The sequence below is a fragment of the Panthera pardus genome, unplaced genomic scaffold (genome assembly GCF_024362965.1).
Source record: "Panthera pardus isolate Hobbes unplaced genomic scaffold, ASM2436296v1 HiC_scaffold_27, whole genome shotgun sequence".
NCBI lineage: Eukaryota > Metazoa > Chordata > Mammalia > Carnivora > Felidae > Panthera > Panthera pardus.
Window position 1 is genome coordinate 2,653,240 of NW_026526843.1, and position 14,597 is coordinate 2,667,836.

At 51.2% G+C, this 14,597-nt stretch overlaps 1 protein-coding gene across 6 annotated transcripts in view; it reads right to left on the minus strand.

The window, feature by feature from the left end:
* Positions 1 to 281: 281 nt before the first annotated feature.
* Positions 282 to 14,597, minus strand: part of ELF4 (E74 like ETS transcription factor 4) — a 50,256-nt gene continuing 35,940 nt past the window's right edge. For 4 of the 6 annotated variants that reach the window (XM_053891308.1, XM_053891306.1, XM_053891309.1 and 1 more), the window contains exons 3-9: positions 10,380 to 10,551; positions 9,853 to 9,945; positions 8,303 to 8,506; positions 6,898 to 6,981; positions 6,629 to 6,821; positions 5,647 to 6,024; positions 282 to 4,770 (exon numbers count right to left, since the gene is read on the minus strand). In XM_053891308.1, the coding sequence (XP_053747283.1) occupies positions 3,978 to 4,770; positions 5,647 to 6,024; positions 6,629 to 6,821; positions 6,898 to 6,981; positions 8,303 to 8,506; positions 9,853 to 9,945; positions 10,380 to 10,551 (1,917 nt within the window). In that variant the 3' untranslated portion in view covers positions 282 to 3,977. The remainder of the gene's footprint in view (positions 4,771 to 5,646; positions 6,025 to 6,628; positions 6,822 to 6,897; positions 6,982 to 8,302; positions 8,507 to 9,852; positions 9,946 to 10,379; positions 10,552 to 14,597) is intronic. The other 2 variants (XM_019427019.2, XM_053891311.1) reach the window with 2 other exon arrangements.

Consider the following 14,597-nt stretch of genomic DNA (forward strand, 5'->3'; position numbering starts at 1 on the left):
GGAACCAGTGCTGAAGCTGAAAAGGGCAGGGCAAAGGGGTGGGGAGTTTCAGGAGTCCCCAGTGGCTCCTGGTGACAGCAAGGCACAGCTAGAAGCAGCCTCAGGCTCCTCTGGACCCTGTTAGGAGGGGGGCAAGTAGACCTGGGCAAGGAATCAGCTGCCTGCAGTCATATGAGGGGCCAAAAGGCTGTGAGAGCCCCCAAGTATGGGTTGTCCTTCCCCTCCCCCTTTTGCCTGCTACAGTATATGGCTGAAATCCCCATGATTAGAAACATGACTCATTGTTTCTTTCAATAAACATTTATTGAGCACCTACTGTGTGCCAGGCACTGTGCTAGGCGCTGGGGATACATCAGTGACTAACACACAGTCCCTGTCCTTGAGGAGCTCACAGTCTATTAGAGAGGCAACATACATAAACACATAGCTAAGGAGCTACCATGTGCTAAGTGCTACAGGAAGAGGTATACACAAAGTGCTGCGGGAGCCCAGAGGAAGGAGGGATACATCAGCTGCTAGGGGGTGAGGAGCGGGTCTCCTGACCCCATTACACCGTCTTCGCAAAGGCAAGGAGGTTGTTGCCACATGACCCTGGCAAAAATGAACCGGTCTCCTGAGGGTCTCCTCCGGCCCTCTCCCATAACTAGATCAGCACAGGTTAGTTGACCAGATTAGCTACTTTAACACTTTGAATTAGGAAAGAAACTGGACAGGGAAGTTTCTTTAGGGGCAGGGGGTGTTCAAAGTAGTAACAACTCTTGGGTGATAAGGCTGGGGGGTGGGAGTGGGGGCATCATGAGGGCACTGAGCCAGAGAGGGCTGGCCCTGGGCAGTGGAGCACCTAGGGTGAGTGCCTGTGCAGAGGGGAGGTCAGAGGTCACCAGCCTCAGACTTTTGTCCCCATCTCTCAGCAGCTCAGTGGGCTCACTGATGCTCACTAGATGGTTCATAGCTTGCCCCGCTCTGTGGGTGGTACAGCCCCCCGCCCCTCGAAAGGTGGCACACTAAGTGGGGAGACTAAATAGGCCCAGGTCATTGAAGATTTAAGTAACAGTTTGTGATTATAACAGAGGAGATGTCACTATTCATGAGCAGTTGCCAAAAGAGTGGCAATTGGTGCGAATTTCAAATGAAGAACTCAGGGGTAGTCTGGTCTGGGGAGGCAGCTTCCGTGAACAGAGTCTTAAAGGATGGATACGATTTAATTGGTACTTAACAGGGTGGGAAGAGCATCCTGGTTGAGCAGAACCAAGTAAAGCAAAACCGCAGAGGTGGGAAACTTCAAACAGAGGCAAACTCAAAGGCCGGGGGATCCCTGTTTGGAGCAGGACCCCGGGGGTCAGGGAAGGAATGTGAGAGATGACTAGGGAAGTCAGTTGGGGCTTGATGGTGAAGGGCCTTTGCCAGAAGGTCCAAGGACTTGGGGCCTTCCTTTTGGAATTACTGCCCTGAGCCCTCAAATGTTCCCTCCCCTCTCCTCCAGGACCCCTGGACTGCTTTGTGGTTCAGCAAATTAAAATTTAATGCTCAGCTGCCAGAACAGATAGGAGGCTAAAGTATTTTGAGTATCACCCCTACCTATAGGCAATGAAGAGCCATTGAAGGCTTTTTAGCAGAGAAAGAACAGGACTGGTGCCCCAGCAGGCAGATCAGAGAGGGGGACAGGTCACACTGCGCTGTGTTGGTGTATCCGGGAAAGAGATACACTCGAGTAAGTCTGAGCTAGGCTGGAGGCTCTGAGAATGTGGAAGAAAGGCTAGATTTCGGAGACATGGCAAACGGCCTGGACTTCAAGAGATGGGGGAGGGTTAGGGTCAAATGAAGGCAGCTGTCAGATGGCTCTGAAATGTCAAGCTTAGAAGGTCAGGAAAATGGTGGCACCTTTCACAGAAATAGGCAAGTCATGACAGATTTTTGTTTTGGGGGAGGGAAAGGTTGTGTGTGTGTGTGTGTGTGTGTGTGTGTGTGAAGACTTTCAAATCCATTTTTGATAGAAGGGCTGTGTTTGAGGCATGACAGGCATCTGGATGGAAATGTCCAGCAGGCCGCTGGAAATGCAAGCAGGAGCTGAGGAGAAAAGTGGGGGCTGACTCTCTCAATTTCAGCCCCATCCCCAAAGAGCCAAGGCAGAGCCAGGAGAGCGGCTGAGACCCTTGGTGGGCACCCACATTTAAAGTGGCAGATGTGGGGCCAGCACAGGTACAGAGGGTAGCCCAAGAACCCGGCTACTGCAGGAGGGGGGAGAAAGTAGTGTCACGAGCCATGAGGGCTCACAGGGACTGAGAACTGTGAAGAAGACACTTCATGTCACCGTGAGGGTATCAGTGACCTTCAGATGATGAGTTCTACGGATTTGGGGCGGGGGCAGGGCCACCCCTAATCCATGCAGTGACTTTGTGCAAATTTTGTTTGAAAGGTGACTCTTTCTTGGGATGTTTCACTTTCCATCATTGGGAATTTGTCATAATAACCTGATCATATTAGAAAAAGGCATTTTAATGCCGAGTGTTGGAGATGTGTAATAAATACACCTGCACATCCATATATGTTTCCTTTCCAGGGAGAGAAGGGGGAAGCACAAGAAGAGAGTGGGAGAGAATGATAGGAGGCTTGGCAGTGACCAGAAGGAGAGAGAGAACAACCTGGGGAGGTAGTTAGGTCTAATGGATGGTTTTATACTGAGGACACAGAAAAGGTCCTGAGGCACTGATTCACATTAACCAAATTCACCAGATCATATCATTGTTTCTGAGGCTGTCAACATGTTTTAACTCTTAGCCTTGCCCCCCAATTTTCGCGGGAGAGAGGCAAGCTAATTCAAAGGGGAAGGAGGAGTTAGGCCAAGGGTTTGACCTAATAGAGGATCAGTTGAAACTTCCTCAGAAAGAAGAAAGAGGGAAGCAAGGAACCATGTAGAGATGGGAGAAGTGCCATGGGGGCTCACATCTGCTGGCTCCTGTCTTCTTGTTGCAGGAAGAGTCAGGGCTAGGTGCAACTGAAAGTTGGCGATGAGTGTCAACGGTCCACTCGAGGACTGTGATAGCCATTGTGGGGGCGAGTGGGTTGGCAAGCCTACAAGGTGAGTAGAAGGCACGCTGAGCAGCAGGCACACACAAGTGAGGACGGAGGCAGAGCCAGCATGCACCGCGACACGGCTGTCCCAGCAATGCCTGACAGCAGGGAGGTATCGGGATGACACTCATCAAGAGGGAGTCCACACCCTCGGCACATTCAATTAATTCAGCCCCTGCCTGGGGACTTTCTATCTGGGTCTGACCTTGGCCCTTCTAACCGCGTCTTCGCCAGCACACATGCCCACTGAAATCCTCGTACCCTGGACCTGCTCCAGCTCTGTGACATCTCTCTCAATTTGGGGGATCCAGCATATACCCCACAGCCTCAGAGCAACTGAATCTCGGTTTGTACAGAGGGCACTAGAGAATGCTTTCCCTTAAAAAACACTCCCCATCTCTGCAGCTGACCCGCAAAGACACACACCCTTGAATACCTCACAGCTACACGCCCATCCTCCCCAAAGAAACAGAGATACAGACCCACAAGTACACACAAATACATACAGAGATATTCACATACGGGATAGGAAATTCCCTGTGGAGGGAACGTAGATGGTGAAATATAGCCCCACGACAGGACTCTTCCCCCAGAGCCCCTGCCTCAGCCCTGGCCACAAACTTCTCAGGAGGTTTTCGCTCCATCACCAAGTCAGCCCATTACCCTGACAAGAGCATATCCCCTAGTGCTCTTGAAGGCCATGGTCTGACGCCACGGATGCTCAAATTGGGCATGGCTTGGCCGTGGTGACACCGGGCAGGGGTTGGGGACAGGGGATCTGGTGTATTGACATCCCACTGAAAAGGGCAGGTGTGCTGTTTCAGTCAGTCTCTGCTACAGGAAGTCCATATAAAAATGCTGTTCAACTTTGCTTGTTGGGACACACCTCCCCCGACCCCCTTCATTTATATGTCATGGGGCTCCATCTTTATAAGCGAAGTGGGGTTGAATGGGGAGAAGGGGGCTGGGGTTGGGGATCTGGTAAGCAGGCTCCCAGATGTGGTCACATTAGGCTCAGCCATAAACAGGGACCCTGAGCCTGAGGAGAGCTCAAGTTCAGCCACTGGGGTCAGCCCAACAGTGGGGCAGCTGGGAGAAGAGAAAGTCTGGTTTCCCGGAAGGGAACCCCTTGAAACCACCTGGGTTGGAAGTGGCTGAAGGTGAGCCCGATCCCTCAGGAGCTCCCTCAGGGTCTCTTCAGGAACCAGCAGCCCCTCCATGGGGGCCCCAGTCACCATGCCCTGCACATATGAGGAGGGCCTCAGTGGCCCCTCCTTGACCCCAGGGGCTGCTGTGGCACCCGAAGTCCTGATGAAGGCAGCGATGACAGTCCCAGGGGCCTGAGAGCTGGGCCCTGCTGCTCCAGCCCCTGTGACGGAGGATGGTGCTGGGTTGGTTGGACGGTTGGCCCCAGCCAGAAGTTGGGGGAGACCACTAAGAATCAGCGGAGCCCCTGGTGCTGCCACCTGACTTTCTTGGAAACTGGTGTTCAGGGGGAAGGAGGCCTGCAAAGTGAAGGTGTCCTTGAAGGTCGAAGCAGGCGGAACACTCTGGAGAACAAGCTGGGTTGAAGCAGTAGTACTGGCAGGAGGCCCGTTGGTCAGCACTGTGGTCAGTGGGATTGTCTGCAGGGTCAGGGCCGAGCCTGACCCCACAGGGGCCACTCCTAGGTGGATGTTGCTGGGCACTGAAGAAGTACTGAGAAGAAACAGAAAACAGATTTGGTTAAGGCAGAAGGCATCTCCCAACTGGCTAGGGAGCAGGGCACAGGAGGAACAGAGCTGAAGGTGTGGTTTCTTTGCTGTTGTACCAGCCAACACCTACTGAGTACTTAGTATAGGTCAGGAATCGTTCTAAATGCCTGGCATGTGGTATTTCACTCAATCTCCCAAACAACCCACAAATTGAATAAGATTAATAATGTGATTTTACAGCTTGAGGAAACGGAAGCACGGAGAGGTTATGTAACTTGCCTTAGACCACACAGCTAGTCGCAGGGACCACATCTAGGCTTTCTGACCCCCAAGCTCATGTTGCTCACCACTCCGCTCTATTGCCTTCCCTCTTCAGGAGAGCACCTTATCCACGCCAGTGTAGTGAGAGTAACATACACATAACTCAAAGCCCAACCTTCTCAGGGAAAATTTGGAGGCACTGAGCATGGACAAGAAGTAGCAAGAGCTTTCCAGGTGGCCCTGGAGGGCCTGAGGGAAGCAGAATGGGTGTCTCTGTACCATCTGCCATTGTCTCTTTTCTGGAATGGAGGAGGCTTGGGGAGATGGGCCCAGATGTGGAGGTACCTGGTGGCTACTTGGGGAGCACTCTGAAATAACCAAAACAGCCCCAGCTGGTGACAGAAGCTGCCCAGGTCAAGTGCTGGCGTTGCCATTATTTTAGCGTGCGACCTTGGGCAAGTCACTTTTCCCCTCTTTTCCAACAGGTGCCCTACTGGCTTCCCAGGGATTCTGGGAGTGTCCCGTGAGACTGGAGACACAGCAGAACTCCTCAAGAAGTTGAACACTCTCCCCAAACACGGTCTTAGTAGAAGACCTGTAATGACTCCAGGGCCCTTACCTCATGGCTTTGGGGAATTTGGCCTGGCTCTCCGGGGGAGGGATGAGCACGGCGGAGGTAGTGGGGATCTCCTCATCTGCACACAGTCCCACTTCCAGATTTGCAGACGGCTGTAAGCCAACGCTCTGAACCTTTGGCTTTTCCCAGGAAGGGCCTGCCTTGCCCTGGGGAACAGCTCTGGCCGAGACCCTGGAGCTGGCTCGCCTGGTGGTGCTGGTGGAGGAGGTGCAGGGAGTGGAGGCCCGAGGGGAGGCCGCCGTGACTTCACTTCTCTCATCCTCGTCTTCGATCACCACCAGGTCCTTGGGCATCTCCTTAAACTGGTACACCAGCCTCTGCCCTTCCACTTTGGCAAGGATGCCTCTTTGGTAGTAGTATCTGGGGGACGAGGGCCGGGGATGTGGGGAGTTAGGCCGGGACACGCCACCCTCCAGGGCAGGTCCGGCAGGAAGAGGGGGCAGCCAGGCAGCCAGATGGGAGCCCAGGGCAAGGGAGCCCAGCCAAGGCCAACTCTTGGACTTGGAAGGCTTTTATGAAATTCCTGAGATCTCCCCCTGAGGACACAAAGGGCCACGAAAAGGGGTTTTAAATGTTAGCCCTGCCCTGCTTTGGGGCTAAGGACAAGGGGTGAGTAAATGATGGGAGGGGATGGACGTTGGGAAGCTCAGCTGTCCCCCGGCCTGAAAGGTCAACGGTGGGTAACTTGGGCCTGTCTCCCTGGGTCTCTGGCTGGCAGAAGGCCCTTCCTGGGGATGCGGGGTCCTTAAGGGCTCTTCTGTTATAAAAACAGAAAAAGCCAGGACAGAGATACACGAGGGAGGGGACTGTTCCTCCCAGGGGTCCGGGAACAGGCTTAGGGGCAAGCACGTGGGAGAGCTGGGAGACCCTAAGGCAGGAGGGACATCTTGAACAAGGAGAAGAGTTCGGTAACCCCCCACCCCCACCCCCCCGGGCAGGGACTCGGTGCCCCAGCAGCTCCTACCTTAGCGCCCGCCCCATTGTCTCATAGTTCATGTCAGGCTTATTTTTCTGCTTCCCCCACAGCTTGGACACGGCTTTGGAGTCCACCAGCTTGAAGATGCCTTTCTCTCGCTGGGTCCACTTGATGTACTTGGGGCAGGTGTTTCTGTCTTGCAGCAGTGCGAGGAGGAACTCCCACAGGTAGATGGTGCTGCCTGCAGAAGGGCACGTGATGAGGGGCGGCCTAGGCCCTCCAGTGCCCCTCCCACCTCACCTGACTCCCAGCCGCACCTTTGCCATCCTTAGATTTCTTCCGAATGGGGATGCTGGGGTCAGTGACTGGTGAGGTACTGCGGTTGCCCTTGGTCTTCCGGACTGTGAGGGGAAGCAGGGAGGAGGATGAGGCAGAGACGAGACGGCAGTGAGTGCTCCAGGGTGGACTCCCGAGAGGGAGGACCCCGGAGCTCCTCGAGTAGGGTGCCAGGGCAGACAAGGAAGAGCCGGGTCAACAAGACCAGAGGCCCACGATCACCCTCCACAACCACAGCCCTCAAGTTCCTGCACTTGCCCAATGGCCCGCCCTCATTTTCAGGCCCCAAAGGTACACCAGAACACGACTGCAATGCGGTAGTGGTTACAAATGAGTCCCCTTTAGAAGAACACAATCCACCTAGCCTAATGTTTGAAATGGAAAGGTAGCCTCAGGGCACCTGGGTGGCTCAGTTGGTTCAGCGTCGGACTCTTGATTTCGGATCAGGTCATGATCTCATCTGCACTTGTAATTCTCTCTCTCTCTGCCCCTCCCCTGCTCATGCTCTCTCTCTCTCTCTCTCTGAAAATAAATAAATAAACATTAAAAGAGAGAGAGAGAGAGAGAGAGAGAGAGAAGGCAGCCTAATGGGGCAGCTGTTGTGCAGGTAAGTGTGACACTGAGGCTTTGGTTCCCTCGCTGACAAGGCAGTGGCAACCAGTCATTACCTAAGGAAATCAATAACACCGGGACTTGGGAAAGCCCAAAGTCCTCTCCCACATATGGCCCAAGCACCAAAAGCTTGGAGAAGGAAGATAAGCACACAGGATGAGGCCTCTTTTTTTTTTTTAATTTATTAAAAAAATTTTTTTTATTTATTTTTGACAGAGACAGAGTGCAAGCATGAGCTGGGGAGGTGCAGAGAGAGAGAGGGAGACACAGAATCCGAAGCAGGCTCCAGGCTCCAAGCTGTCAGCACAGAGCCTGACGCGGGGGGTCGAACTCACAAACTGTGAGATCATGACCTGGGCCGAAGTCAGACACCCAACAGATGGAGCCACCCAGGCACCCCTGGATGAGGCCTCTTTTATAGGCAGAGGCCCCCAGAGGGCCAGGGACTTGCCAGGAGGCCAAGGATGGTGTCCAAACACCAAGACGAGGGTTCAACCCATCTGGGATCGTTGGCATTTCCGGAAGAGTTTACATATATGCTGGGCCGACAGCAATGGCATGGGAGATGTCAGGCCAACTGATGAGGCCAGGTTTTACAGAAGGGAGGACGTTTCATCCACCCGTGTCATGAGAGCTGTCCTCTTAATGTGTCTAAGAGCCTCAACCCACTCACCCCTTATGGTGTCCCTGACCTGCCCCCTGCCTACTGCGCCCCCTTGAACACACACACACACACACACACACACATACACACTTCCTCTCCCCATTCCCCACCTCCATCTCTCTTACTTCTCTTCTTTGATTTTCCAGTCTTCTTGGCACTTTCCTCTCTGGGGACCTTCTCCAGACAGTGTCCCTCCTGGTCATCAGTGTCACCTGCCCCATTCAGGGCATCAGGCTCAGAGACAGGAAACAGGTAGTTGGGCAGAGTGGCAGCTGGAGCAGGGTCTGAGTCGGGAAGCATTTCGGAGGTGCTGACTGCAAGGAGAGAGGCCTGAAGTTCCAGTGGCCTGGGGCAGGGAGGGCACTGAAGAGAATGGTGGGCTCCCAAGGAGGGCGGTGGGAGCGGTTCCCCACAGCCCCAGATTCAGGATACACCTGAAAATGCCTCATGTGTCTTGCACCATGAGGAGAGGAAACACCTGCAGGGCTGTGGGCATGAGCTTGTCCCAATCACGGCTGCCACATTTGCAGCCACTGCTGGTGGTGGGGAAGTTCCAGGCGACACCCAGGGTAAAAGGCCACCTTGATTTAGTCATTCATTTGTTTTACAACTGGAAGGTATCAATTAGCCCAACTCCTCTGCTTTCCTGGTAAGGAAACTGAGATCTAGAGATGGCAGGGCATGAGTCCAAGGTCACACAGCAAGCTGGTGCCTGGTACATGTGGGCATTCGGTAAGTATCTGCTGAAGCCTGAGTGTATATTAGTGACAGGGTGGTCAACAGAAATACTAGTACTCTTACACCTTCAGGCTTTCTTTCCCCCACTGGATCTCAGCATCCCCTTGGGAAGGGGCAGTTAGGGCTGGGAGTCCTCCTGTCCAGGAGTCAGGCAAAGGCCTGAGGGGGATCTGGGGGAGGAGCCTGCCTTGGGGGCCTTCTGGGGAGGTAGGGGCCAGCCTCCAAGCATAGGGAAGAGAGGAGGGGATTTCAAGCCTGGCGCATTTCTAAATAAGCCACACCCTGCACAGTCTTCCTGGGAGCCGGGCAAGAGAGCAGAGGGGACCGAAGAGTCACCTTTAAAAAGGAAGGAAATTCTGACATACACCATAACATGGACAGACCTTGAGGTCATTATGTTAAGTGAAATAAGCCAGTCCCCAAAGACCACGACTGTGTGACTACACTCATGTGAAGTCCCTAGAGTCGTGCAATTCATAGTGACAGAAAGTAGAGTGCTGGCTGCCGGGGGCTGAGGGGAGAGGGGCAATGAGGAGTTACTGTTTAATGGGCACAGAGTTTCAGGTTTGCAGGATGGAGGTTCTGGAGATGATGGTGGTGAGAATGCAAAATACAAATGTACTTCATACCACTGACCTGTATGCTGAGAAATGGTTAAGGTGGTCAATTTTACGTTATGAGTATTTTAGCATGATTTAAACATTGGAGAAAGGAAGTCACCTTGGCCAACTTTTCCTTGCCTACGGTGCCCTCTGGCACCCTCTGTTCCAGCCACAATTCAAGAGCACATTTACACGTGTGGCAGTGGCTGTGGGTATGTGTGCTGGCATGCACATGTGCCTGGCAATCCAGTATGTGGATGTGGTAGTTTTCAATGGCATTTTTCGTCGCCTTGGGTTAAGGCACCAGGGTTCAAACTTACAGATCTGCTTCTCATCCAGGATGTCATTGGGAGACTCGACGTTGAGTAAGACTTCAGTGGTTGACATGGTTTGTGAGGTTGCTTCATTGTCATCTGGTTCCAGGTTCCATGGTGTGGGGTTGACAGAGGGCGTGGGGCAGAAAAAAAGTTCCCTCAGGGCACAGGGCAGGGATAGAGCAGTCATCAGGGCCAGCCCAGAGAATGGTGCTAAGAGGCCAAGGGATAGTGGGAAGGGGATGGTGTGCCACCTACTGTAACTCTCCACCTTTTCTCTACACTCACCTCAGCTGGTCTCCACTCTTCCTCGTCCCATTCCATCTTGAGAGATCACGGATCCATTTAGGTGGTTTCCTCCTCTATGAAGTGGTACTACCTTTTGCTTGTCCTAACCGCCCCATCTAATTTCCAACTCTTGCCGGCCTTGCCCTTGCTGCGTAAGGTCACTAGAAGCCAATCGTAGGCTACGATTCCCTGAAGACAGAACCACTTTCTCTTCCACATCTTCCCTGCCCAGGAAGGAAACAAACCTGCCAGCAAAATACTGCCCTCCAGGATCTGATCCTGTGCCATGCACAACGTCCCGTCTGTTATGATACCATTGTGAACGTCGTCCAGTTCCAGTCCTGAGTACAGATGCAGTAATTCGGGGTAGGGTACCTGTTCCACGATCACAGCTGGGAACACCGAGGGGTCTTCCAGCTATGGACAAGATAGGAATCTGGTTTAAGGCTCACCTGCCTCTACCAGGAAGCCCTGCCAACAGAATCTGGCCCGTCTTGCAATTCCTAATTCTTGGAGCCCTCAAGGCTGTCCTTTGTAGGATGACATTGTTCTGGGTCCAACCTCACTAGGTGATGCTTTGAGTGGATTCTTGATTAACAGAGATGGGTTAGCTCTGTACCACCTGCACTCAATCAAGGGCAAACAGGGTTTTTTTTTTTTTAATGTTTATTTTGAGAGAGACAGAGCTGGGGAGGAGCAGAGAGAGAGAATCTCAAGCAGGCTCTGCACTTTCAGTGCAGAGCCCAACACGGGGCTCGATCCCATGAACTGTGAGATCATGACCTGAGCTGAAATCAAGAGTTGGACACTCAACCGACTGAGCCACCCAGGAGCCCCCAAGATCACACAGTTTTAATTGGTTGTAGTTCTGGGTTAATCCTTGGCCAGGGTTATGCTTGGTCTGTGAGAAGGCTTAGGCTCATTCTCAGGCCAGTGGGAAAGCATTAGTCAATGGCAAGGGTGAGGGACTCAGCCCATAGTCAGGGTTGGGTATCCAGGATTAGTGGCTCAGACTGTGGACATCTTAGGGCTCAGTCTCTGGCAATGAAGACAGAAGAACAGAGGCATTATATAGGTAGGAGGTTAGGGCCCAGTCCCTGTTAGGGTGGGGGAGAAGGTTCCAATTTCCAGCTTGATTTGTTGGGTGCATGAAGACACTGTTCATTGAAAGGGGGACCCAGAAGGAGGAGAAACAGTTTTTTGGAGAAAGATACGGGGAATAGTGTCTGGATATGGTACCTTTGAAATATTTAACATGGAGATACCTATCAGGGAGTGAAAAATATGTGACCAAGGGTTCAAAAGAGTGGTCGCTAAATCCCTTAGAGCGGCTATAATCATCAGGATGAGAATTGGACCACTGGAGGACATAGTCGTTCTAAAATCAAACAAAGCTAAATGAAAAAGGAGTGTGATTGCAACTGTCTTTTTAAAATTTATGTATAGGGGCGCCTGGGTGGCTCAGTCGTTAAGTGTCTGACTTCAGCTTAGGTCATGATCTCACAGTTTGTGAGTTCGAGCCCCACGTCAGGCTCTTTGCTGATAGCTCAGAACCTGGAGCCTGCTTCAGATTCTGTGTCTCCCTCTCTCTCTGCCCCTTTCCTGCTCACACTCTGTCTCTGTCTCAAAAATAAATAAACGTTAAAACTTATGTATAGGAGGAATTATACCAGAATAATTATAATAATTATGTTTTTATTGTAGGACTTTGGGTGACTCTTTTCCTTTTCTTTCAAATTTTTTGTATTTTCCAAATTTTCATGGGACTTAATTCTTTCTTCATGAAAAAAGAATGAGAATGCTCAGTTATGCCTAATGTTCCTGAAGGATCCAGAAAAATAAAAATTGATAAAACGACTTTGGGTTTGGCCACTGGGCAGTCACCGTGGCTAGAGCACTCCCAGGGGGGTGCTAGGGCCCCAAGGCACATTACAACAGATCTCAGAGAGGATGGACTGAGGCAGGCAGTCGGGTGTCAGGATGAAGGCCATGAGTTGAGAGCTGTCTGTCCAATATGGTACTCACAAGCCATGGATGACTATTTAAATGTAAATGTAAAATGTGTTCAAAAGTAAAAGTTCAGGGGCACCTGGGTGGCTCAGTCGGTTAAGTGTCCGACTTCAACTTTGGCTCAGGTCATGCTCTCACAGGGTTCGTGAGTTTGAGCCCTGCATTGGACCCTCTGCTGTCAGCACCGAGCCTACTTCGGTTCGAATCCTCTGTCTTCCTCTTCTCTGCTCCTCTCCTGTGTGCACTCTGTCTCTATCTCTGTCTCTGTCTCTCTCTCAAAATAAATAAACATTAAAAAAAAAAGAATATCACCTTGAAAAAAGTTCAGTCCTTTAGTTGCATTAGTCATAGCTCAAGTGCTCCATAACCGTATGTGATTAGTGGCCCCATACTGGACAGGGCAAATACAGAACACTTCTAGTACCTCAAAAAATTCCATTGGAGGGGCACCTGAGTGGCTCAGTGGGTTAAGTGTCTGACTCTTGGTTTTGGCTCAGGTCACGATCTCACGGTTTGTGAGTTCGAGCCCTACATCGGGCTCTGTGCTGACAGTGCGGAGCCTACTTGGGATTCTCTCTCTCCCTCTCTCTCTGCCCCTCCCTGACTCGCTCTCTCTGTCTCTCTCTCAAAAATAAATAAATTAGGGGCGCCTGGGTGGCTCAGTCGGTTGAGCGTCCGACTTCGGCTCAGGTCATGATCTCGCGGTCCGTGAGTTCGAGCCCCGCGTCGGGCTCTGTGCTGACACCTCAGAGCCTGGAGCCTGTTTCAGATTCTGTGCCTCCCTCTTCCTCTGACCCTCCCCTGTTCATGCTCTCTCTCTCTCTCTCTCTCTCTCTCTGTCTCAAAAATAAATAAATGTTAAAAAAAATTTTTTTAATAAATAAATAAATAAATTAATTAATTAATTAAAAAAATTCCATTGGATTGTCCTGATCTAGAGCCAGACTTCCTGGGTTTGAAACTGTTACTTAGTAACAGTGGGACCTTGGGCAAGGTACCTAATCTTGCTGTACATCGGCTTCCTTACTTTATAAAATTGGGGTGGTCATATTAAACAACCCCACTGGGTGGTTTAAACAGATCAATGTGCATAAAGCATGTACATCAGGGCCTGGTGTAGAGTAGGCTTTCATTAAATGTTTTAGGTATCAGGGACTTCTAGGAGACTAGTAATGCTTTATTTCTTCACATGGGTGGTGAGTTCATGAGTGTTCTTTTTATAGTTATTCCATATATATATATATATATATGTTTTATGTACTCTTTTGTATTAATGATACATTTTTAATAAAAATTGTTTCCTAAAAAGAGGGAAAGAAAGGAGGTGAGAACATAAGCACAGAGGGTGGAGACTATACTAATGAGCAGAAAGGAGCTAAGAAGGGTGACCAATGGTTTGAGGTCTCGGAGGCAGGAGAGAAGAGATTAAGGATGGGTACGAGATAGCCCTGGAAAGAAGAGGGACACTTCTTTCTCCTGGGCCAGCAGGAAGGAAACAAAAATGGTGATGTTATCAATAAAAGGGGGAAGGGAGGGAAACTGAGGGTATCCTTGGTTTTGAGCTTCTCTGTGGATTGGAGGAGAAGCTGTCTGCTGAGGGTGGAGGGGCAGGTGTGGGATTTGGATTGGGTGACTCAGTTGGTTAAGCGTCCAGCTCTTCATTTCGGCTCAGGTCATGATCTCATAGTTCGTGAGTTCGAGCCCCCCATCAGGTTCTGCACTAACAGTTTGGAGTCTGCTTGGGATTCTCTCTCTCTCTCTCTCTCTCTCTGTCCCTCCCCAGCTCATGCGCTCGCTCTCTCTCAAAATAATTAAATAAACATTTTAAAAAAGAACAGTAACAGTTGCTGAGCAGATCAGAAACAAGCAAAAAATGACCAGTAGTATTGAGAACTCATGTTTGGTTAGATTTTTCTTCCCTTCTCTTCCCATGATGCCTTCCACAAGGCTAGGCACACCACAGGTGTTGCATAAAACTGATCAACTTTAGGTTAAGACCCAGCGGGACAGAAAGGACAATGTGCTCAAAGTCCACTAGGGGGCAGCCTTTGGTAGGCCGCCAGAAGTCCGACAAAGTTTTCTATCCTCACAAGGATTTAGCATAGAGAGCATCAGTATTAGGCTGCGGTGCCCTTAGAGATAATCCAACTGGATCTCCTCTTGGTGAAGATGGGGAGAGGGCAGCCAGGTAAGGTAGGGGACAGGACTTGCCCACGTGTAACTGTGGCCAAACTGGGATTGGAACACAGGACCCCTGACTTAATCTTCTGTTCCTTCTACTGTACCTGGCTGCCTCTTCTCCAGTTTCTGGAAGGAGAGGAGTAGGTAGCAATGGGTGTGCCAGGACACCCACCAATGAGTACAGCTAAGTGCACGGAAAAAGTGCTCCCTTGGCCCCAGTACAGAGCAAGATATGGAGCAGTGGGGACCTAAGTGCCAGAATTCTGTCCTAG